Consider the following 27,973-nt stretch of genomic DNA (forward strand, 5'->3'; position numbering starts at 1 on the left):
CATCGTCTTTTATAGGGTAATTATTTGTTTATAGCTGCCAAGGGGTCTAGACTACGTATGTTGTTGGTCTTGATCTTGGTCACCGAGTTAAAAAAAAATATCAGAACGTATTTTCTTTATACCTATATTTCAACTCGGTCAGTGCTAGAAATAATACAACAATGGACGAATAAACTCCCCATCTCTTTATTAAATGTTTTCCGTTAAGTTATTATTATTATTATTATTATTATTATTATTATTATTATTATTATTATTATTATTATTATTATTACAGTATTATTATCATGGTAAAACTTAAATCCTACACCAACCTCACCCCAATGATTATTACTTTCTTATTGCTCCTTTTTCTTGTTGTCTTTCTCTATCAATATAACTTCCTAATACAAGCACATGAAGGCAGTGTGTTATAACAAGTGTTGTCCTCTTTCCAGACTGATGGCAGTGCCAGCTTCCTGCGGGCGGCACGGGCGGGGAACCTGGAGAAGGTGCTGGAGTTCCTCAAGACCAACACAGACATCAATACCTGCAACGCCGTGAGTATAGCCTGGTGTTAATGAAGAAGAAAAAATGGAAGGAAAATAAGCCTAAAAATGAATGCAGAAGACAATAAAGGAAACGTTACATAATACCAATCAAATCAATGTGTGTGTGTGTGTGTGTGTGTGTGTGTGTGTGTGTGTGTGTGTGTGTGTGTGTGTGTGTGTGTGTGTGTGTGTTTAAACAGTCCACGCGCCGACTCACTCCAACTAACAATACGAAAATAAAGAACATATACACTCACAAACTATTAATACCCGGCTCAGAAACAAAAAGAGGAAAAGATAAACACAAATCAACAATCCTTCGCTCAAAAATGAAAATGAATAGGGAAAATTAACATCCACAAGGCACTTGACAAGAATTAACTTGGCTGTCTTGCTAGAAGAACTTAAGGTATTACACGTGACCTCTTAGCCTCTTAGGCCTCGTTGAGGTTAAAAGGACGGTGAGGGATTCATAGCATTGCTTGACGAACATATCTTGTGCTACAAAGGAAGAGTCTTGCAGTTGAATTCTTAAACAACAAGAATATAGTGGGGAACGTAGCAAACTTCTTCAGCATCAATGAAAGAATCGCAGGAATCAAGTCAAACAAAGGATTCAAACTTCAAATACCTCAAGCTTATGCACCAACATTTACTTGCAAAGACGATAAGATGAAAAGTTCAACAATAATATGGATATAGCAATGAAGAAACCCACTTCTCAATAGTTATGGGAGACATTACATCAAAATAGGAACCAAAAATGTCGGTGAAACAGCAATTGGTCATTTTGGAACCGGTACAAGAGGAGAGAGATCAACTTGAATATGCTGAAAGAAACTGTCACCTGTCATAAACAAAGGATTGATATTTGCCAAAAGCCCGTCAGAGGGTAATGAGGTGGATCGGAGGAACTGGGTGTAAATGACCTTGAGGATTGGGGCAAGGATTGGGACACGTGATTCGAGGATGAAAGTGGGAATGTTATATGTGCCGGTGGACCCTGGTAACGTTGAGCCTTCCGTTACTCGTTATGTCAACCAAAGTATAAGGGGGAGAGTCTGCTTGGCGTGTTAGGAAAAGTATACGTCTGACACTTCTCCGGGTGGCCGCGTGTGGCGCTGCGTGCGTAGCCAGTGACCACAGGATCAGTTTGTTTGGGTCTCCGTGAGGAAGAGGATTTATCGCCTCTTGCCCTCAGCTGTCCGTTTCTCATCGTGTGTCAACAAAGTCTTGGAGGTCTCACCATGCCAGCGCTTTGCTGTGTGTGTCTGTTCTCAACGATAGGGGTGAACGTAGGCTTCCAATAGATGCTGGATAAAGGACTTGGTAAGATGACACGCTTTTAATTTACACCTTGATTAAATTTCGTCGAATTCAAGATTGATACACTCAAAATAGGTACCCACTAAATGCTGCAATATAAGTAGACATTTTTCGGAAGCCCGTTTCTGCTTTATTTTGCACTACCCTCGTGCAGCGAAGCTTGTAATAAGAACTTAAGCAAAGCAACAAGTATGATTGACCTCTTTGGACAAAATCATGCAATTCTCTACATCTATCACCAGAAAAAAACATGAGAAAACCGTTGGTTGGGTGAAACTGTAAATTGTCCACATATTTATTAGGAATGGTTTAATTTATTGTACTGACGTATAATTGAAACAGGCCCAGAGAAACAGGGAATTTACGATTATTGAAAGATTACTTCAGGCTCCGTGGGCAGAAAGACGCATTTGCTGGAAACACCTGTACCAAGGATAGTTTCCCATCATGTTTGTATCTATTTTGCGTTTCTCATGGTAACTCATGCATGGTCTGCGATTTGTTTGACTGTATGTTAGCATCTCGTGACTAACTTGTTTTTGGCAAATGTCTTTAGATAGTTTATGTAGTTACGTGGTGCAGTTATCTGGTGCAATGTGCGTATGTGAGAGTAAAAAGGGAAGAATGGTTATGACGTGGTGGATGTGAAACTGATGGAGTGGGTGATGAGAGTTGTGATGATGAATTAAGGGTGAGGGGATGGAGGATTGATGATTGATAGTTCATTGTTGCAAGTAAACAACAGAGGAGAAGGGAGGAGCATGCCATCCCAACCCCCAGGCAGTACAGAGTGTGATTAAACAACTAAGGATACATGGAGAAAGAATGTGATTAGTTAAGGAGAAGGTTGATAAATAAGAAATGCCACATCTAATACAAATCCGCGAGACGCTATTACCTACCAACCAGTCCAGCGTAAGTTAGGCATGAAAGACGCGATGGAACTGTAACACTGAACCACCCGTCAGCGTGTTCGAACCAATGACGGTACGAATCACACTGAATAACCCTCTACCTCCTTCCCCCACTCATAGCCTTGCAGCAACCATGTCGAGGGTATTTGTGGCAGTAAGGACCACATAAAAGTAGAAAGAGAAGGATGATATGCTGTTTGAATAAATGTGTAACGTTTTTGGTGTGTTGCTCAAAATGCTGAACTACGGTAAGAGAAAGCGGTTGTTGTTTAAGTATTTGTTTGTGACCGTCATTTCAAATAGTCCGTTTGGGCGATGGTTTCCTCCTCTCTGCTCTGCCTCACAGTCCCAACATCTATTTTTCCTTCTCATATGTTAGCTATATCATGGTTGGAATATACTACCATTATTACTACTACTACTACTATTACTACTACTACTACTACTACTTCTGCTACTACTACTACTACTACTACTACTACTACTACGACTACTGAGCCTATTTCAGAAAGTCTTCATGCAAGTAAAATGGCGCGGGACGGCGGAAGGTATGAAAATTCCCCGTTTCCTCCACGCACGGGTAGTGGATGACGAGGGAGGGGCGGGGGAGGGAAGCTGGAGGAAAAGGTAGTCAGGGAAGGGATAACGGGGAGGGAATGTCGCGGTGAGGAAGAGAAGAGTCAAGATTGGGGGCGGCCTTTGGAAGGAAGCCTCGCAGCATCCAGCTCACAAGACACTCCTCATCACTTGCCTCGCACATTATTTTTTATTCCTTGCAAAGTCCGTTACGTCGCGATGGGTCAGAAGTCTTCCTCGCAGAAGGTGCAGGCGGAGGTGACGGTGCCAGCCGGGCTCCCCCTCGTGGACGCCCTCAGCATGTCCTGCAGCACGACGCGCTGCTGGGGGAGGGGCAAGCTCCGGCTGGCGAGGTACACCTTCCCCCGCCAGCACTGGGTGTCCTGCCAAGGACGGCAGGTGTGCAGGTCGAAGGAGCTGCAGAAGCTGCCCTTCGACAAGCTGCGCCGGTTGGACGCCAGCACTGACGTCAAGGTCAAGTGCATCCTCCGCGGGGCGCCCGTGTTCGCGGCTTCCGTGCCCCTCGGTCGTCTGCTGGCCCTGGGGGGGGAGGGGGCTGTGAGGGAGGACGCAGCCCTTCTTCTCTTCTCGCTGGCAGGCGGCGAGGGCGCGGCGGCGGATCGCGGGGCCGCCTACACCGTCTTGTCGTGCAGCGGGAGGCTGTACGGCAGTGACGGTAACGCGGGGGAGCACGGCGGCCAGGGGGACGCCGAGCGTCTCAGCCACTGGGAGGGTGGCTGCGGCGCGCCGGCCAGCCCTGGCGACCAACAGCTTGTTGAGAGGCACCAGCAGCATGACCTGCCTCCTCAGAGCCAGGGCCCAGCCACGGGCAGTCTGGCCCTGGGCGCGGATGACCACCTGCTGGATCACCCAGCAGAGGAGTCTGTGGCATCCGACGCCATCAGGAGCTACACAGACATGACTCCCGTTGAGCTGTGGTGTCCTGCTTGGCGGACACCAACCTGCGACATGGAAGCAAGGGCGAAGGCTGACGCTCTGCTGCCATCGGCCAGTGTCCCGGCCTTCGTGCCAGAGCTGAGGCCAGTTCGCATACGCCTTCCTGACTGCGACAGGATATTTACAGTGCCAAGAGTGCACATGTACTGCAAGGACCCGCCGGCCAGCGCTCAGGACTCAGATGTGCCGGATGGTGACTTGGGGGAGTCATCAACTCTGGCACCACACGACGACGATCCTGAGCCCGAGCCTTTCGTAGGGCACGACTCGGCAGCACCGGAGACGAACTTGGGGGAGTTCCCGTCTCTGGAATTCTACGAAGCCGGTCTGGAGCCCGAATCTTACGGAGATGTCCAGCCGCCCAGCGCCCAGGACCGTGAGGCAGCACAAGCAGAGGACCTATGGAAGCCAGTGCCAAGTCCCCAAGAGGAGGAGTCTCTAGGAAGCGGGGAACTCTGGGGGCGCGCCATCCTGGATCATCTGGCAGTGGTGAACATGGTCGGGTACTGCCTCATGTTCCTCTACGCGTTCTGGACGTAACATCACAGCGCCTGGCGGTGACGCAGTACAGGCACGGGAGCCGCCGGGAGCCACGCCCTCGCCCACACCCATGGGAGGGGTGGACGTCCTCAGGCGTCCGACACCCTCCGGCTTTTCTTAACCCAATACCGGGGTGGGGGGGCGTGCTCTCGCACCTTCCTTCTCCTGGCGGCCTCCCAGCATCACCATCACATTGAGCAGCACATCCCGAGGTGACCGTGGCTCGCATGCCTATCATCACTTGTCACCGGGGTGGCTGAAGGGTCGATTTCTCACATTACTATTTCTCACATTTTCTCTAATCCATTACTCCATTATTCTTCACAGACTCTCTCTCTCTCTCTCTCTCTCTCTCTCTCCCTCCCCCCCCATTCTTCAGTAACACAGCTGTTTTTCATCGCTGCTTTTGTAAAAGAGCAATTTTTTTCCCTTTGTGTTTTTCATTTCTCCGCTAATGTTAATTTGTTATCCGATGACGTGAATATTGAAACATGGATTATCTTCATAAGAAATACTTTATTCATTTGGTTGATTTGTTTTTGTATTATAAATTAATAACAATAAATTAGAACAAAATTGCTATAGCACCATTACAGGATTATCATACGTCAAATCAAAGTTCCAGAGAAAAAAATATATGAAAAAATCATTGTATATTAGTTTATTATGGAGGAAATGGTTTGGGTTTCAAAAGATTCAGACTGCCAAGATCCATATAGTAAACTGTGAGACAAGGAAGAATAATATTGTCTGGCTTGAGGGTGCCTGCTACCAAAAGAATACCCTAATATCTCTTGCTTGTTTTCTTTTGTGTTGGGAGTTGAAATGAACTTATCTTGATTGTATCCGTGTCCTGCAGAATGACTGGATTTGTGTCCTGCAGAATGAATTAATCTTGACTGTGTCCGTGTCCTGCAGAATGACTGGGTTTGTGAACTGCAGAATGAATTAATCTTGACTGTGTCCGTGTCCTGCAGAATGACTGGGTTTGTGAACTGCAGAATGAATTAATCTTGACTGTGTCCGTGTCCTGCAGAATGACTGGGTTTGTGAACTGCAGAATGAATTTATTTTGATTATGTCCATGTCCTACAGAATGACTGGGTTTGTGTCCTGCAGAATGAATTAATCTTGACTGTGTCCGTGTCCTGCAGAATGACTGGGTTTGTGAACTGCAGAATGAATTTATTTTGATTATGTCCGTGTCCTACAGAATGACTGGGTTTGTGTCCTGCAGAATGAATTAATCTTGACTGTGTCCGTGTCCTGCAGAATGACTGGGTTTGTGTCCTGCAGAATGAATTAATCTTGACTGTGTCCGTGTCCTGCAGAATGACTGGGTTTGTGTCCTGCAGAATGAATTAATCTTGACTGTGTCCGTGTCCTGCAGAATGACTGGGTTTGTGTCCTGCAGAATGACTGGGTTTGTGTCCTGCAGAATGAATTAATGTTGACTGTGTCCGTGTCCTGCAGAATGGGTTGAACGCACTGCACCTGGCCAGCAAGGAAGGCCACGTCAATGTGGTGCGGGAGCTGCTGCAGCGCGGTGCCAACGTTGATGCCGCCACCAAGAAGGGGAACACGGCTCTCCACATCGCCTCCCTCGGTGAGTCTTACCTCTTAAACATTTCATCGCAAATGTAATAAGTAGATAGTAAATAAGTGGTAAGGAAAAGACAATTAAAAAATGAAGTAGGTAGCTAGGAAGTATACTAATAGACGTAATAATTAGTGGACAGCAATTAGAGTAAGATAGAAGAACCACATTTTAAAAGCAAGGAAGGAAAGCAGCAAAAGGAAGCAAAAGAAAAAAAGAAAAGAAAAAGAAAACAAGGAATTAGAGTGGTCATTCTTTATTCAGCATTTCAACGCCCAAGCACACACATTTGACAAGGGTTTCATAGGGGTTGTGGGCATTTGTAAGGGTAGTTTTATGACCTCTCTGTTAGTTTGATCATTCTTTTGTGCCATAAACCGACAAAAGCACTCATAAAAACACGATTGATCTCTTCGTCCTTTGGAAATAGTAGATGTGAGTGGTGGAACTTCTTACTCTTGTGCTGTTCTACGTGTCTTCTACTAACCTTCAAAGCCCTCGGAAAGCTTTAGGAAACATATGCAGGTTAGCAGAAAATATCTATGACAGCAGAAGAGCAGTTGGTGTGGTAGGAAACGAGATATCGGCGTGTCAATAAAACCAATCTACTGTAGACTTATGAGGCCTAATTTCTGTACTCATCGTAGTTTTATAAGTAGTGTGAAAATAATGCTCATGATGGTGAGGGTTCATTATGTGTTTTTGCCATTTAGCTTCTCAAACTACACTGGAGTATAAACAAACATATACCTAGCAGTGTTGTATAAGTAGTGATCCTAGTTTATTTTTTAACTTTCATGACTAGTTTGTGAAAGAGGTGAAAGATAATGATCGTGATGTTTTCAGCTGGCCAGGAGGAGATCGTGAAGGTGTTGGTGCAGCATCAAGCCCTGGTCAACACCCAGTCCCAGAATGGCTTCACGCCCCTGTACATGGCTGCCCAGGAGAATCATGACAGTGTGGTTCGCTTTCTCCTCGCCAACAACGCCAACCAGAGCCTCGCCACGGAGGTGAGGAGCAGCAGTGTGTGGTGGTGGTGGTGGTGGGGGGGGTAAACTTAGGGTACTGTGGGTTTTATACTCTTCCGTGAGGCTCGTGATCAGTAGTGTCGTGAGCAATGGGGTTTGTGGGAGTTTTGTGTGATTGGGAGAAGGAAGGGAAGTGGGAATAGGAGTAATTTGTTTAGAAATGCTAACTCACGAATTAATGATTTTTCTCTTATTCATGGAGGGAAAGGGCTGGGTTCTGAATCATCTAAATTCCACTCTATTAAATAAAACATGATTTCAAAGAGTAAACATAATATGGAAGTAGAGAGGTAGAGATGTGCAACTTACCTGTAAATAGACTTGATAAATCATATATGTTAAGCAAGGGACATGGGATTCTGTGATGACCAGATTTTTTTATTATTAGTCATTCTGTATATTTAATTTGTCACAAGTCTGTTGCAGCTCCTGATTGTTGATTTTTTCCCTCTTCATTTCAGGACGGGTTCACTCCCCTAGCAGTCGCCCTGCAGCAAGGGCACGATAAAGTGGTGGCAGTGTTGCTGGAAAATGACACTAGAGGAAAGGTGCGCCTCCCTGCCCTCCACATCGCTGCCAAGAAGGATGACACAAAGGCTGCTGCTTTGCTCCTCCACACGGATCACAACCCTGATGTCACCTCCAAGTCAGGCTTCACCCCACTTCACATCGCCTCACATTACGGCAACGAAAACATTGCTAATCTTCTCATCCAACGTGGTGCTGATGTAAATTATATTGCTAAGGTTAGTAAATACTTTGTAAAATAATTTGTTCATTGAATACTCCCTAAGACCAACAACTTCAAACATGTCTTGAAATATATGTTACCCTTTATTTCACATATATACATTTCATGATTGAATTAAAGAAATTATCACATTTGTCTACCTCCACAGCACCAGATCACACCTCTGCATGTGGCCTCCAAATGGGGAAAAGGGAACATGGTGTCTCTGCTGATCGACAAAGGAGCTAACTATGAGGCCAAGACCAGGGACGGCCTCACGCCCCTCCACTGTGCTGCAAGGTCCGGCCATGAGGCAGTGGTGGACATGCTCCTGGAGAAGGGTGCCCCAATCACCAGCAAAACCAAGGTAAGCAGCCTCTTAGATAGGGGAGGCTAAACATTATTCACATTGACTTATTTTTTTGGAGTTGTAACAATTTTCAGTTTCTCAGAGCTTATTAGTAGGCCAGGAAAGCAGTGATCAACAAAGCTAAGTTGTTAAACAGAATATATATCTAAATGAGTACAGGATTAGTGACCCAAGACTTGCTGATAGGTTATATAATGCCTATTATATTAGCCACATGTTTATTTCTAAGTGTATATTATACTAATAAATTACCGAGACAAGACATGGCTGTCACACATCGGTGTCTGTGTTTGCAGAATGGCTTGGCTCCGCTACACATGGCCTCTCAAGGTGATCACGTTGATGCTGCGCGAATCCTCCTCTACCACAAGGCTCCAGTCGATGATGTCACTGTTGACTTCCTCACTGCTCTTCATGTTGCTGGTAAGATACTGCTTTTTTATATGACCATATACGTTTTCCTTTTAGTGAGCTATTTGACATATGTATTTTTTTGATAGTTGAAATGTCAGCTTTGCAATTTAGTTCATTGTATTTTGATGAGATTGACTTGCAGTTTACACCTTCAGGATAAACTACAACACTGTACATGATGCTCAATATTAATAGTTCAAAACCAATCAGAATGGGTTCCTTTTTTCTTATATTTAGCTTTACTTCTGGTTGACTTATTATGTCTTTTTTTCTGAGCCTTACGTAGGTGCCACTAACTCACACATGCAGGAAAGAGTGAGTGATATCAAAGGAACAGCAGCTTGGCACATTAAGTTAATTATTTCTGCTACAGCTCACTGTGGACATGTACGAGTTGCAAAGCTGTTGCTGGACCGCAAGGCCGAGCCCAATGCACGTGCCCTCAATGGCTTCACCCCCCTACACATCGCCTGCAAGAAGAACAGAATCAAGGTGGTGGAGCTGCTCCTCAAGCACGGCGCCAGCATCGAGGCAACAACAGAGGTGAGCCAGACATCGGGAATATCCATCATCACTATTGTTGCCATCATACCAGTGTTCTCATCCTCTTCCTCCTCCTCTTCCTTCTCCTCTTCATCCTCATCCTCCACCTTCCTCCTCCTCCTCCTCATCATCATCATCACTCAACATTAGTATTATAAAGTAGTGATGTAGTAAAGAAAATTTGCTTCTTATTTCTTTAAGATTTTCAACTTTATGTCCATCCCAAATTCTAAATCATCCCGTTCTTTGTGGATAATTAGCATTTGTAGCCTTCAGAGTTCAGCTATTTATTGAATAATTGGTGTAATGACAACCCACAGACAGTCAGGCTCCTCTCCCCCACCATGCTCCTTCCCTGCCTGCCCCTCCCTCACAAACATCAGGTGCCCTTTGCTGGCCTCTGAGCCCCTTCCCTGCCCTAGCTAGCCTCACCCTGCATCTCATGGCAGTCATGAAAATACCACATCACTTTCATTGACTTTATATTATATTTTCATTTTAAATCGTGTTGAGTTGCAACTTCAGGTGTGGGCTTCGAGTGGATAACCTGTAGATATATGTATTTCAGTGTATAGTAAATTGAACAAATACCATTATGAATGATGTTCTAGAATCAGTTACATTCATTATAGTATACCCCACTGTAGTCAAGATTGGGATGGCAAAAAGGCAGGAGCTAGGTTTCTATATTTTTTTCAACTAAGTCATGCTTTATTACAGTCTGGGCTGACTCCTCTGCATGTGGCCTCCTTCATGGGCTGCATGAACATTGTGATCTACCTGCTCCAACACTCTGCCATTGCTGACGTGCCCACCGTGCGAGGGGAGACGCCTCTCCACCTCGCGGCCCGAGCCAACCAGACCGACATCATTCGCATCCTCCTGAGGAATGGAGCACAGGTGGATGCCAGGGCTCGGGTAAGTTTCATCACTTTTTATTTTTCTACAATAATTACAGTAATACATATAGACATCCTAATACTGTGATTTAGCATAACTGGAGTGCGCTTTATGTTGCTCACTTATCCATAGGAGTAAGTGACCAAATTTGTAATAAAATTTGAGTTACATGAAAGGCAACTCACTTTACAGGAACAGCAAACTGCCCTTCACATTGCATCCCGCTTGGGCAACAGTGACATTGTGGTGCTGCTCCTACAACACGGCGCTGCTGTCGATGCCACCACCAAGGACCACTACACGGCCCTTCATATCGCTGCCAAGGAGGGCCAGGAAGAGGTGGCCAGCGTGCTGCTGGAGCATGGCGCATCCCTCACTTCCACCACCAAGAAGGGCTTCACACCCCTCCACCTGGCAGCCAAGTATGGGAACATGAAGGTTGCTCGCTTGCTGCTCCAGAAAGATGCGCCGGTTGATGCTCAAGGAAAGAACGGTGTCACTCCCTTGCACGTGGCTGCCCATTACGACCACCAGGTGGGTGTGCTGTCCTGCCAGTAAACTTTTCTTCTTGCATAACTGTTTTAGTAAAGAATTATTGTGATTTGTTTTATTGCTTATTTTATTTGATGAAGGGGTTTTATATTTATTTGTTCATATAATCTCCATAGTTATGGTGCAATTCTACTCATAGTTCTCAAGGTATTTTAACTAGTTTGATCTCATATTAATACATAGGGGTATTGAATAAATGTCTGATTACTTTCATATATATTTACATAAAAATTAACAAAAATATTTTTCCCCAGAATGTGGCATTGTTGTTGTTGGACAAGGGAGCCTCTCCTCATGCCACCGCCAAGAATGGCTACACTCCTCTCCACATTGCCTCCCGCAAGAATCAAATGGATATTGCCACCACGCTGCTGGAGTACGGTGCCAGCGCCAACGCTGAGTCCAAGGCTGGCTTCACACCGCTTCATCTGAGCTCTCAGGTGATGCAAAAAGATAGGAAGAAAGAAGATGTATGTTGTCAATTACTGAATAAAAGTTTTGCAATTGCATGATTGAATAAAATATAAGGAATCCTTTTATATATACATTTATGATGTTGGACTTTTCTCCAAATATTTTAATGAGGTTTATTATCTTGCAGGAGGGTCACACCGACATGGCCACACTCCTGATTGAGCACAACGCTGCAGCAGGTGCTTGTGCTAAGAACGGCCTGACGCCACTACACTTGTGTGGCCAGGAGGACAGAGTCAATGTTGCCGCCATCTTAGTCAAGCACGGTGCTCAGGTGAGGACCAAACCAGTTGATACACTTGTCTTCTTAAGTTCCATCTTTTAGAATGATAAAGTTCATATTGAATCATAGTCACAAAAGTTTGCCTTCCGCATCTTCAAAGGATAATTTACGAGCCCCTTTTGTGCCCTTCAACTCAGACAATGACACACTTGATGCTAAGCAATGATGGGGCCTCTATAGATGAAGCCCTTTTTTCGAAGATCTTGGATATGTACCTGCAGACCTCTTATGATGCAAAGTGCAGTTATATAGGAAATGTGTGTCAGATATGAACTGAGTCACTGTTATTTCTTCTATAGTTTGATTTTTCCAAAGATAAAGACTCTTTCACTGCAAACTCTAAAATGAACAGTCTAATATGGTAGGAAGGCATATTTTACTCTGAAAGTGGGTTGACATTGGCATTGATCCACTTCTAATATTAATTTTGAAGTCTACTGTTTTCCTTTTCATGTTCTTCTGTACAGCTTATATTATCATAGATTTATTGCTGTTCAAACCTACATTCCCGCTGACATAAGATAGCATGTTATAGTTGTGGCCAAAAGAGCAACAGATGGGAGCATTCAACACTTGTTTATACCAGTTGCTTCACTTATTTCCCTTGTGTATGAATATATTCTTTACCGTGCTGCCAAAAGCCTGATATCTGGATAATTAGCATATTACACACACACTCATAAAGAGAAAAAATACATGCACTGACAGATCATTGTTGCTTCTCCCTCCAGATTGACCCTGCAACCAAGGCAGGATACACCCCGCTGCATGTTGCCTGTCACTTCGGGCAGATGAACATGGTGCGCTTCCTCTTGCAGCACGGAGCCAAGGTTAACTCCACCACTCAGCTCGGGTTAGTTTTCCACATATGTAACTTAGCTAATGCATTATTATTATCATTCTTATTGATGAATTGTTTTCAGAAACCAAGTTAACATTGAGAGGCTGTCTGTGTGGGTTTTTGAGTCAATGCATCGTTCCTGTATTGCCCTGTGAATCAGAGAGGCATTGACCAAGTCTCTGGAAAGGAAATTGAGAGGTGCCCAAAGAGGGAGGGAGAGATCAATGATGGATATCAGTATGATGGATAAGATAAATGGCAAAGAGAATAGATAAAAATAGATGACACAATAAAGGCAATGAACACCAAGAAATGACAATGGTTAGGACAAATATGTACAAGAGAGGACAACAGATAGAAAAAAAAAGCTAGAGTAGGAAGTAACTGGTATACAAAGACCCAAGGGGAGACCATTCAGTAGATGCTGTGATGAAATTAAGAAGTTTACAGAATGTTTACGGTGATATTGGATACTAAAGACACAAGACAGAAACAGATTGAAATGCACTTCCTGTCCTTCCTCATTTAATTTGAGTATCATGTATGGCATACTGGTTATATAGAGACAAATGTTAGAAACCACCATTTCTCAAACTAACTTCTGTGGAGGAGTGACAGATTAATGATAGTGAAAGAAAAGGTGTGGGAGTGATAAGCTCTCAGATTAAGATTACGCATAACCAGCTGTGATAGTGTGATAAGATAAGGAGGCCTCTGCCTGGCGCCCTCATCCCAAACAGAGTGAGCTTTAATCCTGCTCACCTGGCTTGCTGGGAGTCTTACATCTAGTTTTTCATTCATGTTCTTTGGGCAAAGGAATATTAATGTGTTGTGTGTACAGAGGCCAGTACCTGGTGTCTGCAACATAAATTTGTGCTGTAGAAAGTGAATGAAGAAAACCTTGAGTTGGTGGATTAGTCATCTAGTTCACCCTGGCAGTCTTGTGCTGTACCTTTGCATATGTATCGGGTGCTACTCCAGATTTTCAAAAATACTTTGTGTGAAAAATCCAGTGAAGGGATCAGTGAAAGTGCACTGTTAAGTCTGTGGCTCCAGTCACCTTGAGTAAGTATGAAAAGATTGGATGCCCAGGTGTTTTTCACCATTTTCTGTCATTCACTTTTTGCTCCTCAACTTCTTGCATTTTTTTCAGTCTTTAGCAGAAGCTTTTATGTGCACCATCTGGTCATAGTTCTCAATGATTGAGGTCATTACACTCCAGGAGGAGTGAAGATTATCAGTATTTTGGGTGATTAAGTTGTTATCACCCTGACCCTGTTGACCCCTTCAGCAGGGAGGGGAGTGAGAACAACCCAGTGAAGGAAAGCATTTATGGGCAAGAGAAGAAAGATCACGCAGCTAAATTAGGTGACAGGATACTGCCCCACTTCATGATTTGTTGACTCTGGTTGTGAGATAAGATATGGCCACATTCCAAATTGATATTGATTGATGTTTCACTTGCTTTCTATCGTGAAAAGAGGCAGCCTTTCATTGAAACAATGGTACAATCCTAAAAGAATTATTCTTTGGATTTTAGTGCAATTCTTTTGCCTATCTGTTGCACTCTTCCTTGTGTACATTATATTTGATTAATTTTATCAGGCACCCTTGATTTTATAAGTTATTACTATAGTCAGTTATTATAAACAGTTTATTCAGTGCCATATGACCATTACAATTACGACATAATGATCATATTGTCCAATAAATCAGTCTGTCAGTTAATCACTAGATCTGTCAGTCTTCCATTATTTTCTGCATGTTGTCTTCCCTCCATGGGTGATGTAGATTATTTTTTCACTCATATTTGCATCTTTCTTTGTTCATGATTGACAAACCCTTCCACCTTACTTTCTTATTATTGCTTCATATAACTTGCCTCAGCTGTGCAGCCTTTTCTGATTCCCGAGGAACAATATTTAAGGAAAATGAGTTGAACATTCAGTAAAGTTATGTAGACATAGACATTGAACTGCAGACCTCATCAAGCAATATTCTTTTTACTCATTGTTTGTGTTAAAAACAGGGAAGGGAATATTTTCTTTTTGAGTCAGTCTGTGGTTAAATGATTACTGGGAGAGAACTGAGGCTTAAGATATGGTGTAACTGTTATGGAGCTAAGCTTTGATTGATGGTTTTGAATTACTTACCAGGTGTACAGAAGTTTATCAAACTGCTGTCTTGCCTTTATTCCTGTTTTGTAATTCTTGTAAAATGTAAATCATTTGGATATATCAGTAATGCACTCTGAATTTGAAGTTGTATCCCCGAAGTATTAATCCTTTTCTTATTATCCCCCTATCAGCTACACACCACTCCACCAAGCAGCTCAGCAAGGCCACACCCAAATTGTCAACTTACTGCTAGAAAACAAGGCTGAGCCCAACACGGAGACAAACGTAAGTCTTGATTTTGTTTGTGTATAAGCCAGACTTTATATAATTGAGGGACTACATAGCAATATTTTTATGTTACCTGAGAAGTATGAACTCACTTTTCATTCAAGAAGAATAAAAATGAGTTTTCCGAATATTTATCAAATATTTTAGTTTTTCTCCCTTTAATTGTGTAGTATTATCCCACCTCTACAATTTTCTGGAGTATGGTTAGGGAACATGCCATCTTTAACTTCACTCAGCACAAAACATAATCCTTGCTCACACATGATGCAACGCCTTTCAAACAGGACGGCAAAACGGCGCTGAGCATTGCCCAGCGTCTCGGCTACATTTCAGTAGTCGAGACGCTTAAGATTGTCACAGAGACCACCATCAACACCACCACCACCACCACCACCGAGGAGAAGTACAAGGTGGTGGTGCCGGAGACCATGCACGAGACCTTCATGAGCGAATCTGAGGATGAGGGAGGTAAGTTCAGCACTCTTCTTTACCAGAGAGCAGACCATCTTCTACCACTAGTTATTCTTTACTCTCATAGTAGTTTCAATGACTGTCATTATAAGGGGATTTGTGTAGCTATGTTGTTATCTTAGCAGTGTTATATTGCTCCTGTTGTTGGGGTTTTATGTAGTTTTGCTAAATAATTCTAGTAGTTATTTTCCTACCTACCTGGGGTTTTGTATCAGATTCTTTGTAATTTTCTATGCTTGTTTTTGTAGTTTCTGACCGTTATTTTCAACGGAAGAGGATTCATTGTTGTATGCACAGTTTTGAAGTTCTTATGAGAAGTTTAGTGTTTGGTATTGTCACTTCTATTGACTCTACGGACAAACACGTTGATTCAAACGGGATGATTTTATTCATGAAGATTTTTGTATTCAGGTGTTTGGTTTTCTGTGGTTGTTTGGACTCTGTAGGTATCCAGTGCTTTCATTTTTATTTATTTATCAATGTCCATCAGTTAATTTTTTTAATCTATTGGCACACTCATATACGAAAGTAGCAGAACTATTTTTGATATATTCTATACTATGTCAAGTATAAATTTATCACAATGGTTAAAGTCTGAGTAATACTTCATTAATTTTCAGTATTCAGTACTTCACTACAAGCTAAACATTATGTCTTGTGTGAGTGTTGAGAATATAGTTTCAGGTAGATAACTATCATATTTTTATTGTATTTGTCATTTATATGAAATTTTTTTGGGGAAAGTTGAGTGCTACATGAGTCCATTAATATTTTATCAGCCAGGTTCATATATACATACTCATTTTTCTTTTTAAACATATATTCTGTACTAATATTGCAGTTAATTTAGTTATTTTTATTGATATTGTAATATCACTCATTTACTTAACTATCAACTTCATAAGATACCCAAAATTCTTCTTGATATAATGATAACTTGGCCAGCATGGATTAATGCTCATAAAAGGCCCGTGGCTGTGCCCGAGTAGGAGTCTGGAGGTGGACAGGCTCTGTGTGACGGCCTGGTGTGTTGTGCACCTGCAACCATTATGTTTTCTTCTTTTTGATTTAGCGTGGAGTGGACTGCTAATTTTGGAATGTTTTATATAATCTAATGAGTTTGCATTCCATTAATTTCTTTTACAATTTTGATCAGGTTTGATATCACAGTTGAAAAAGTTTGATGCTTTACTTACTGAGATTTCCTCTTGATAGTTCATTATTTTTATTTTGAATGTGACTAACTTATCCCATTGAATGACACATTGACTGGCACACATGACGTCTGCTTTCATTATTATAACTTCAAATACTTAAAAGGGCTTTATGATAACGGTATGCTACATAAAGGCATGAAATGTATGTTATTGAAAATAATTAATCTGAATCATATATATATATATATATATATATATATATATATATATATATATATATATATATATATATATATATATATATATATATATATATATATATATATATATATGTATATATATATATATATATATATATATATATATATAATATATATATATATATATATATATATATATATATATATATATATATATATATATATATATATATATATATATTTACAGATATATATATATATATATATATCTGTAAATATATATATATATATATATATATATATATATATAATATATATATATATATATATATATATATATTATATATATATATATATATATATATATATATATATTATATATATATATATATATATATATATATATATATATATATATATATATATATATATATATATATATATATATATATATATATATATATATATATATATATATATATATATATATATATATATATATATATATATATATATATATATATATATATATATATATATATATATATATATATATATATATATATATATATATATATATATATATATATATATATATATATATATATATATTTATTTATTTTATTTATTTATTTTTTTTTTTTTTTTGCATGTCAAGCATGGCTTTGAAAAAAAAATTATGAACAAGGTTTTAAGGTCGTCAGTTTTCAGTTATCATTGGTTGAACTAACAAGGAGCTAACTATGTTAAGCATTTTCACTAATGAATACATTAACGCTTGCATGTCATACTATACAAGGTCTAAATACCATTGTAGCATTGTTGTGGCTACTTAAAGGTATGCATGCAAGAGCAACAGTATAAGGCACTCTCAAGAATCATCTACAGAAGGGTAAGGTGATGCCATCTTTCCAATGACCCGACACAAGACAGCATCTTGACACTAGGTTTAAGTTGTCTGAGCTACTAACAAACCACTACCTCAACCCTGGGAAACTGTCCATCAGTGTAGGGAGGCTTTTACGACAGACTGTTGAAGCTTGGAGTGTTAGCTTGCAAATGCAGCAAGTTGGATTTTTTCTTTGTTATATGTAAATGTTAGATTTATCGTCTCATATATATTTAGACATTGAAATACTTGCATTTGTATAGGCTTTAAAATAATTCAGACGGCCATTATAGTTACAAGCCAGATCTGTAATGTAGTATAAATTCTTTTTTAAGGTCATTGTGTATTCTCCCTAGACATGAAAGCACACATTAAATATTTATTTAGAGCATTTTGAGCATATTTATATAATAGTTAAAAATATTTTACATAGCATACATTATCAGAAACTAATTTTTGTGAACAGAATAAAATGAGAGGCTGACTGTAATTTATAACTAAATGATAATTCTCTAAATGCTGTAGAAAGTACATTTTGGTACTGAAAAAATCTGTTTATTGGCTTGGAGTAACGGCTGCAAATTTATTGTATTCTGTTGCTTGTGGCAAGCTTATTTTTTTTTTGTCATTTTGTATATTGTTTATTAGACCAAATTGGTTGACTGTTTTGATTCAGTCAAATGTAGGTGTTGCAAGGTGCATGGTCTGAGACATTAACAATATTCCTTTGTCTACGGTTTTGATTTGAGTGGAATTTTTGTCTAAATTTTAATGTGCCATGAATGGTATTAACTAACAGCATGAGAAGTGTGGGGAAAAAGACGACAGAGTGACATTGCTGAACCTGACAGTAGGTTTTATGCTTGATGATGCTCCTTTTTGAAGATCAAAATATTACTGTAACAATTTTAAAATGCAGAACTACTGGAAAGTCAGTTTGCATTTGTGTAGTTTCTGATGTCATTGTGACCTCATCAAGCACAAAGTGACAGACATAGACCTAGCTGTGACTCGAGTACAGGAAGGTGTTACTGACTAACCCTTGTCCGTTGTGGGTGTTGTCTGTGTCCAGGTGACGACACTATGGTCTCCTCCATGTTCGGTAAGCCGCAGCACGTCACCCTCCCGTACTATGAAGGACAGTTTCGCTACACCAGTAAGTTTATACTAGGAATGAAAGTTTTGTCATCACTCTAAAAAGTACAGGATGAGTTTTCACATTGGCTTCAGTTTTGAGAAATATCTTGAATATATTTAAGCAAGTCTTGACATAAAATTTATCTAATGCTAATGATTGGTTTCAGGAAAAGTAGGTTCTGTTTGTCCTGTATTTAAAAGAGATAATGGTGCATGCACATGGTATTTGGTTGTACTTTCTTGGTTTGTTTTGAATAGTAACAATGAGAATTTGCAGACCATAGAAAGTGCTCTTAGAATATTGACTCATCTGAGCATATATAATGTGCTTTTTAAGACATTGCATATACTGGGTAGCAGCATATAGTATGAAAGGTAAGGAAACATTCCAGGGCTAAAAAAAAAAAAAAAAATGATAATAATAATCCAGCCAATTGAAAGTAAAACACACTGTAAATAATATTGTAAAATATTTACTTCAAAATACTAACCAGTCATTAATTCAGTCATACACAAGTTTAATTTAACAAATCTAAAGTTTATTGAAAATTGCAATTCTCAGTTTTACAAATTTTTGCTCCTTGATGTGGCAGCCACAGCTTTGCTTTGCTGGGAAGTCTGCACATACTTGGTTTAGAATGTTACATGGTCACTTGTTCGTGTCACTAGACGTCTGTGGATTGTTGGGGTACAGGCCATGGGGTTAAGATGGTATGTAGTAGTTTGTCATTGAGTGCTGTGGTATGCTGGTGTGAAGGGGAACAGCATGTGGCAGAGGATAGTCACTAGCCATGACACTTAGCCACTACCACACATCAGCAAGTCATGATGGTCTACTGATGCAAACTCTCCCACACATCATAGTGAACCTTTGCCACATGGTATTCCAATGTGCACAGACCTACGGGCCATTCAACTATCTTGAAAATTGGCTGTTTTAAGTTGATTAACTAGTTGCTGGTTAGAGTAATAGATTAAATGAGTGCAAACAGCAGTTCTAAGTGAGAAACATAAATTCAAGTGATACCAGCTTGATACAGCTTCAGAATTTTAAATTGAGTCTTGCTTGATAAATTTATGAAACTGCAAGTTGTATGTTATCTACAAGCACCTGATTCACCTATTCTTTTTAAGGTGTTCTATGTTTTCAGGTGTTAGTCTGATATCACAAGTTTTGTAATTGAGACTGCTGTAGGGCATTGTAATAATACATGATTGTTGTCAAGCTTCTTGCAGTTAGAAGGGGTTAGAGTTCACACATGGGCCATCATTTATAAGATATAAATGGTACAGTGTGATTGGCTACACAACTAATCACATCATTGAAACTGAATCTGTAGTGTTCCACGTATATCTGTGTCATGAACATCCATAACTTAGAACTAAAGAATGGTAGCACCATGGCCATTCCAGTGTTTATTCATTGTTAAATACCCTTGGAATACTTATTTACCCCATTGTAGATTACTGATGAATACCTTTGGTATAGTCATTGGAGTACTTGAAAAAAGAAAAACATGGAAACAAGAATCTTGTGCAGAAATGACATCAGATATGCATTGGCAGCGAATAACAACTGTGACAAAGCACTTGTGAACATCCATTGTTTGATGTGATAAGATGTTAAGATTATGCTTATCTTGATAACCATTTGTTTGACTGGTCAAACACTTCCTGACATTCATGTGGCTTACAGTAGTCATTTTGGCCAGAGGTGCTTGGAATGGAATTCTCTATGGAATATTTCATTCCTGCTTTCTAAGTTATGTATTTAGATACATTTACACAAGCTGTGTACTAGTGAAGGAAAGTAACTCTGAACCCACAACTCTTGTCTCTGTTGGCTGAGATTTTGTTACAAGTTAAGAAAGAATGGAACATGTGGATTGTCTGTCATACAGTGTATTGTAACACTTCATAGAGAAGTACACAAAAAACAAATTTATTTGTGGCACTGCATCCCTTGAAGAGGATAAACAAATGATTGTTATTTATTATATCTTGTGCTTGTTAATTTTTAAAAATAATTCCCTTTCATCATGATTATCATCACTTGTATAGCTCACCAGCCATTGTTTGTTAGCCATTGTTTTGCAAAACCCAAGCTGTGTTGCATGAACAAGGTTGAAGGAACAATGTAATGCAGTAGTCCAGGAAATCAGACAGAAGAGGGTAACTCTCTTCTAGGTGCAGATTGGATCCCTTTCTTGCATCTTCTTTGATAGTCTTAGCATCTTGAATTATACCGTTGCTTACATTATCTTTTGTGGTAGTAGGCCAGTGCATGCTTTGTATCAAAGTATTTTTCTTTCCTGTGGTCTTCTTTATTGTAATGTTCATGCTTAGCATGACGTGTGAAGACAGAGTTGTACATGGAGAAAATTGGCTACTTTAATATAAGTCATTATGCAGAGGTTAAAAGTTGCTGTCACATTTGGGAATGGAGGATTGCTGTGAAGTATTCAGGGGAACACAAAAAGGTGTTTCTGTAAATAGTAGAAATACATAGTATTTAACAATTTAGTGAAAAGACAAACAAATCATATCAAAACTTAATAAGGGAACATAATTTAGCTCTAAAATTTGAAATGTGAATGAATAGTTTTGAAATTACAAATATCAAGCAAGGCAGAATATAGTTAAAGGGGATCACTTATTCTCACTATCAACTGTAGACATTTTTTTATTTTTGAGTTGAGTTTATCATAATAAGCATCTTTCTCCTTATCATCATCAGTGTTAGTGGTTAGTGCTTGTCACAAAGAAACTTCCAGCCATGTCCAAGTGACTGTCAGTGGATGTGACTTAGGGTGTCTTTGTGACAAGCACTAATTCTGAATACTGTATGAACACATTATAACTGATATTGAAAATTTTTATCGTAAGAAATTTTCTTTATTTCCTATCTTATATTCTATTTGAACTAATTTTCTTTGATGTTTCTTAAAAAAATTTACACACTTAACACACCATCCCTCTGGCGTACCACATGGGTAGACAGTCCCCAGACAGTCCGGTGCTTGTCCCCATCCTACCCCATCTGTGTCTGCCCCTCCTCTCATGCTTCAGGTGCCCCTGGTTGGCTTCCAAATCCCATAATATACACAAAACACCAATACACAACTTTGTGAGTTTGGCAAGGTGTCACACTGAAGCATGCCCATGAAAAAGACAATGTCAATTATGAACTGGTGCCTGTCTAGTGTCAACCACACATTCTGAAACATGAATCTCGTATAAAAAAAAGCCTGTGAAAAGCAAAAGCTGTTGTGAAAATTTTGAGACAACAAGCTGGGGAGTATTTTTTATTCATTCATTTTGTTTCCAATAACAATAACAAAAAATTACATTCATATTACTTTTTTTCATAATCACTTTACAAACAATAAGTTTTTAAATCCAGTGATGTTTACCTTTCCTTAGGGAAGTCTTTGGGAAGAGAATTGCCTAAGAAATTATGTTGGTGTTGCAGGTGCAGTAGTTGACATAAGCTCCCTCCAGCCTTGATCATGGAAGAAAAGGTCAATAAAACTCATCCATGCACTTCAGGACTAATAGATTCTCTGTTCCATAAGGAGTTATGAGTGACGGAGGCCATGTTGCTTCTTTTCCTTGGCCATTCATTCAGTGTTTTGTAATGTTTTCTGTTGTTTGCTATAGAGTAATTGCTATAAGACCACCTTTTATGTGTCTGAATGAAAAACTTGGGCATGCACAACATTCATAGGAAAGTCCACATGATACACTGCCTATTTTGCTGCCAGCCATGTAGACCCAGCTGTCTCCCTTCCCCCCACCACACCATTGTTTACTTCACATGAGATCACAACTCACTGTCCTACCAATACCAGTTTACATATAATACACGTCTTAGTTTATGAATTATATTCCTTCATCACAGGTGATGACACAATGCTGGGTGATCAGTCTTATCGTTACCTCACTGTGGATGAGATGAAGTCACTTGGTGATGATTCTCTCCCGATTGATGTGACAAAGGATGAAAAGATGGACATGTCCTTTAGCAGCAACACCATGGCAGGTAAGGGAGCAAGGCTCTGTGTTGCCTTTCGGAAAATTACTTAGATTTTATTCATTTTTTTCATGTGTTGCCCTTCAGTTGGTCATTTTGAGTCTAATTTTTTACCATGTGATAAATTTCTGTAATTAACATAATCTTGTATTTTTTGCTTATGTAAAGGCATTGTTTCTAAATTTCTGTTGTCCCTACAGCTCCTCCAGTGGCCCCGGCAGACCAACTCAGCCCCCAGCACCAGAAGGAACACTACAGTCAGATGACGGCCAACTATCCTGCCGACAACGTGGATGTTGGCAAAGCACCAATTCTTGCTGGGTGAGTAAAAAAAAACAAATAATTTGATTAATAGATGAACAATATATATATATATATATATATACATATATATATATATATATATATATATATATATATATATATATATATATATATATATATATATATATATATATATATATACATACATACATTAAGTAAACCCTCGATATAACAGACTAATTGTGGGGACCTTAGTCCATTAATGCTGAAAATCCATTATAAACGTTGGAAAAAAAAAAGTAAAATACTACCGACGAACCAATAAACGTAGGTAGGTGTATATATTTTTTTTATTGTGTGTGTTGTCTGCACGTTGTCTGTATACCCACGTAGCACAGTTGACGATGGACTGTGAGGCACTGTGGCTGCCAGGTTGGCAGTGGGGCCCTGTGGGGGGAGGGGGTATTGTTATGGGTATGGGTAAAATTTTACATGTGTGCCAGTCTCACACTGTCAGAAGAAACTTTTTTTTTGGGGGGGGGGTTAGTTTTTGGGGTGTTATGAAATAATCTGTTAACCGTTTCTGTCACAAATCATTAAATGATTGACTTTTTAATGCCTGTGTTACACCCACCGCAGCCTGCAGCTGCAGCCGCAAAATAACTCGCAGAGAGAGAGATGTTTAACTTAACAACAGTTTCTACATTTCACTCACCGCTCACAAAAATCACAAGTGGACAAACTAGAACAAAACCAGGCAAATTAATGTTTTTCCTACAGTGTGCATGTGTGATGGGCAGCAGAGTGACTTATTTCTGCAAGGAGGTATTTCTTGCAACACTGGCCCGCAAATTGGACCACGCACACCGCCTCCATGTCCTGTCCCGCACTGCGTATTTCCTCGCCCCACACCGCGTGCCGAATAAATTTACCAACCAAACATAACTTAACCTAACCTACCTAACTAGGGGCTTACGGCCATAGTGTTAGACTTCCCCATTCCCATCCCATCCCCATCCCTTACCCGTGGCCATAAACCATAGTGTAAAGCGTCCCCATGTGGTTGGGGTTGTTTTACGCTACCCCGTGAGGGTGCGGATGGGGTGGGAAAAGTGTTGACTCCGCGGGGTAGAGAGCAGGACATCTTCGGCTTTTCCTTCGTATATTTCATGAGTAAATAGAGTTCTATTTGTTATTATAGAAGGACATATATTGAAAAGCATCAGAATATTTGTATAACTGATATTATATCGCAAACTTTGCTAAAGTTAATATATATTTTTTAGTTTGTAAAGACTTTGGTGTTTCCATTTGATTGTAAACGTACAGTTATTTCTGAAGATTCACTTACAATTGTCCCCAAGAATGGCAAAAGACGGCAGATTGATGACTAAATATGACATTATTATGGGAATACTTAACATATACCATAAAAAATAGCATTTCTTGGCGACCAACTTGATTTAAAACTAAAATGCCATAAATGACACGACCTGGCAACCCCAGTGTGGCTGCCCAGGTGTGTGACGAGTCATGGATACCAACCTGTCTCATAAATTAACTTACCCGCGTTACTTGTTATTTACTTGTAGATCAACAACGCTATTGTTTTGTTTTATGATATATAATGTATATGAATACAATGGTGTGTAAAAAATGCATTATTTATTTCGTTTTCTGTAATTATTGGTTTGAAAGTGCTGCCAACATTATTATGACCTGCAGATTGGTCCCTCATATCTGTCCCGGGGATGGGAAGGTGACGGGTGGCTTGTCCACACCCCAGTCCCGCGTATGGGGATGGGGACGGGTAGGGAATGGGGAAGACTAACACTATGGCCATTAGCCCCCTTGACCCCCTTAATTCATGTCAGTACCGACACTCACAAACACTTGACTGTTTTCCATTACATTTACGTCCTGGATTGATGCATAAGACTTTCTTGTAGTATAAATACGTTCTTCATTTGAATGAAGACCACGAAGAGGAAAATATTTAATCAGGTGGGCTGAAAAAGACTAAGGTAACCGAAGGATGGGGCAGCAGATAAAGGGAGGAGGGTCGGGTCGCTAGCAGAAGCTATTGTAGTTATCGGAGGCAGGTGGTTCAAAAACTATTCTTGGTTGGTCCCCATGGATTTCTGACCGTCTGACCTTGTCCGTTATATCCAAAATCCATTATAAGCTGGTCCATTATATCGAGGGTTTATATATATATATATATATATATATATATATATATATATATATATATATATATATATATATATATATATATATATATATATATATATATATATATATATATATAACCATAACAACTTTGATTTCTTGCAGGGGGCCATTCACAATTTTCCTTTTATGAATCATTACCAGTATCTCATGTGTGTGTTATGATATCTTTAGTAGTTATTTTAACATTCCTTTACAGCTCCAGATTTTCATCAATTGGTTGTTTTGGAAACATGAATATTTGTTGTCTATACAAGGCTATTAATAATTTGTTCTTTTTATTTACTCTGTCTTGTTATAATTGACTAAAGCTAAATGACATAGGGTTTGGCTTTTGTCTAGAATTTCTGAAGACATTAATCATATATTAATAGATGTATACATTCGTGTCACTTTTTGGGCCAGTTGCTGTACAGTAATTGTGTGTTTCATGTGCGTACAGGTCACACCTGAGCCCAACATACTAATTCACTTGTAGGCAACCATCACCCTGCTTCCTCTTCATGTTGGAGTAATTTTTCATTTCATTGCTTATGCATGCGGTGAATTCTTCAGGTCACGGCTGTAGCTCTTTCTACTATTCTCATCAAATGTGTTATGTGGCACTTTATTCATATTTCCTTCAGCTGTGGCATATGAGCCTATATTAAACTTTAGCATATAATGTTCCAAGACTTAGTTATTTCTTTATTAATAGTTTACATACTAGAATTAATACATGATTACTATAGAATATTCTGAAATGATAACTGCAATATTTTTGTATCATATTCCGGATACTGGTTCAACCAAGCACTCCATACCTACGGAAGAGTTAAGACACAGCTCTGCTTGTAGGTCAACATTGTTTCATGCCCAGCTGGGAAGTATATTACCAGAAGAATTTTGTTACAAAATACCCATATAGTGTGGCGTGTTTGGTGGATATATAGATTTTCCTTACAGCAAAGTTGTTATTTGTCAAATAATGCCAAGGCCTTGCTTAATGGTATTTGAAGCTCTTTTTACACTTAATTAGAGTTTTATTATAAGCTGAGGGATTCTATCCACTCAGAGGTTGTGTCATTACCCATTGCTAGGAGTCAGCCCAATCCCTGATTTGTACCAGTTAGGGTTGGGTCTGAAACCCCTCCCTGTAAAACCATGATCCCCACCTAAGTCAAAATAAGAAGAGGGTGAAGTTGAGCTCCAGTTATGAGCCTAACCCAAATGTGCTGGGGACCCATCCACACAATGGCTCCCGTCATTGCATTAATATTGAGTGAATGCAATGGGTGCTGGACAAAATCATAGGGATCTCTGCATTTTGAAGGGGGAAGCATCCCCTAACCCCTCTTCTTGTTTTGGGGCAGTGAGGGTGGTGCAGAAGTGGTACCTTTCCCATGAAATTAAGCCCAGGGTAAACCTTCAGAGGTTTCTGGGTGTGGGCACCTGGAACATCCTGGGCCTCTCAGATTAGTGGCTGGCTTACTTACCAAATGAGGGCAGAAGGCTGAAGGTGAATATAATTGGTCTTTGTGAGACAAGGAGGTCTGGCGGTGGCAAGATAAGTAGTGGGAAACACACACACCTCTAACCGGACATGGGTAATGACGCCTGTCTTAGGGGGACGGCTCTACGTACCGTCAACCAACTGCAGCCACTTACTGTTTAGCTGACTCCTGTTGATGAGCATAAAATGTGATTGTATTTTTTTAAATCTAATCTCATACTGACATCTTATATGCCACACTATAGGTATTTTTCTCAATATTTCGATGATATCAATTTAAATATTGGCAACAAAATTCCCAGAGCACCTCCATTACCAACATTTCACCTCTACAGTTTGCATTTAAGATTTCTGTGGTCTTCAGTGGCAAGGCGTCGGAGAGAACATTACAGTGACCTGCTGTACAAATGCACAAGTCAGCTCAACCTGTGAAGGATGTTACATAATACCATCTAAACCATATCAATTGCATTTAGCTATGGCAAAACTATCTTAACAGCTTAAAGCTAATGCAGCATATTCTCTGCTGTGATCTCTGGTCACAGTTGTTCGTTTCACTCAGACCAGTATGCCATTAGCTTCTAGTTCAATCAATTCCATTTGTGGCTAAACCTCCAATGCCCTTGTTTCACACAGCAAAATTTAAAACAAGAAAATTGTGGAGTCTTGTACTGAACTGAACGGCCCAGAACTCAATAGTATTAATTGTATGTGATTTGCTGTGTAGTCCATTTCACTTTGAGCTGATTTGTTTATTTTAAATCAAAGTTTGATTTCATCTGCCCTTAGGGTTAGGGAAATTTTAACCATGGAATAGTGTGTCATTGTTTACCCCACAGATTTTTGCTCCTCCCAATAATGTGAACAGTTGTTGTATGGTTGCCTGGTGCATTAATGGTGGATTTCAGTCATTTATTCATTTACTGTTAATAAATGGCACCTGTAATTTCCTTTGCTGCATATGATGCAAGAAAAGGCAGTATGAAACTGTCTTCTAGAAACACTGACACATGTGAAAAAAATCCATTTTAAATATTGCCTTTGAAAACAATACACAAAACTTTTTATCCATATAAACACTGCAATTGAAATTCATATATTAGCTATACAGAGACTTC

At 39.7% G+C, this 27,973-nt stretch overlaps 1 protein-coding gene across 49 annotated transcripts in view; it reads left to right on the plus strand.

Annotated features, from left to right (window-relative positions):
• The window catches only part of LOC126981009 (ankyrin-3-like), a 224,740-nt gene that overhangs the window by 99,600 nt on the left and 97,167 nt on the right, over positions 1-27,973 (plus strand). For 47 of the 49 annotated variants that reach the window (XM_050831610.1, XM_050831612.1, XM_050831611.1 and 44 more), the window contains exons 2-18: positions 438-539; positions 6,317-6,449; positions 7,287-7,450; positions 7,930-8,214; positions 8,368-8,565; positions 8,865-8,991; positions 9,356-9,525; positions 10,246-10,443; positions 10,618-10,959; positions 11,232-11,417; positions 11,579-11,725; positions 12,466-12,587; positions 14,884-14,977; positions 15,265-15,448; positions 18,770-18,853; positions 22,736-22,876; positions 23,068-23,188. In XM_050831610.1, the coding sequence (XP_050687567.1) occupies positions 438-539; positions 6,317-6,449; positions 7,287-7,450; positions 7,930-8,214; positions 8,368-8,565; positions 8,865-8,991; positions 9,356-9,525; positions 10,246-10,443; positions 10,618-10,959; positions 11,232-11,417; positions 11,579-11,725; positions 12,466-12,587; positions 14,884-14,977; positions 15,265-15,448; positions 18,770-18,853; positions 22,736-22,876; positions 23,068-23,188 (2,798 nt within the window). Of the gene's footprint in view, positions 1-437; positions 540-6,316; positions 6,450-7,286; positions 7,451-7,929; positions 8,215-8,367; positions 8,566-8,864; positions 8,992-9,355; positions 9,526-10,245; positions 10,444-10,617; positions 10,960-11,231; positions 11,418-11,578; positions 11,726-12,465; positions 12,588-13,312; positions 13,641-14,883; positions 14,978-15,264; positions 15,449-18,769; positions 18,854-22,735; positions 22,877-23,067; positions 23,189-27,973 lie in introns of those variants that run through there. The other 2 variants (XM_050831572.1, XM_050831600.1) reach the window with 2 other exon arrangements.

Source organism: Eriocheir sinensis, chromosome 46, assembly GCF_024679095.1.
Source record: "Eriocheir sinensis breed Jianghai 21 chromosome 46, ASM2467909v1, whole genome shotgun sequence".
In the NCBI taxonomy this organism is placed as follows: domain Eukaryota; kingdom Metazoa; phylum Arthropoda; class Malacostraca; order Decapoda; family Varunidae; genus Eriocheir; species Eriocheir sinensis.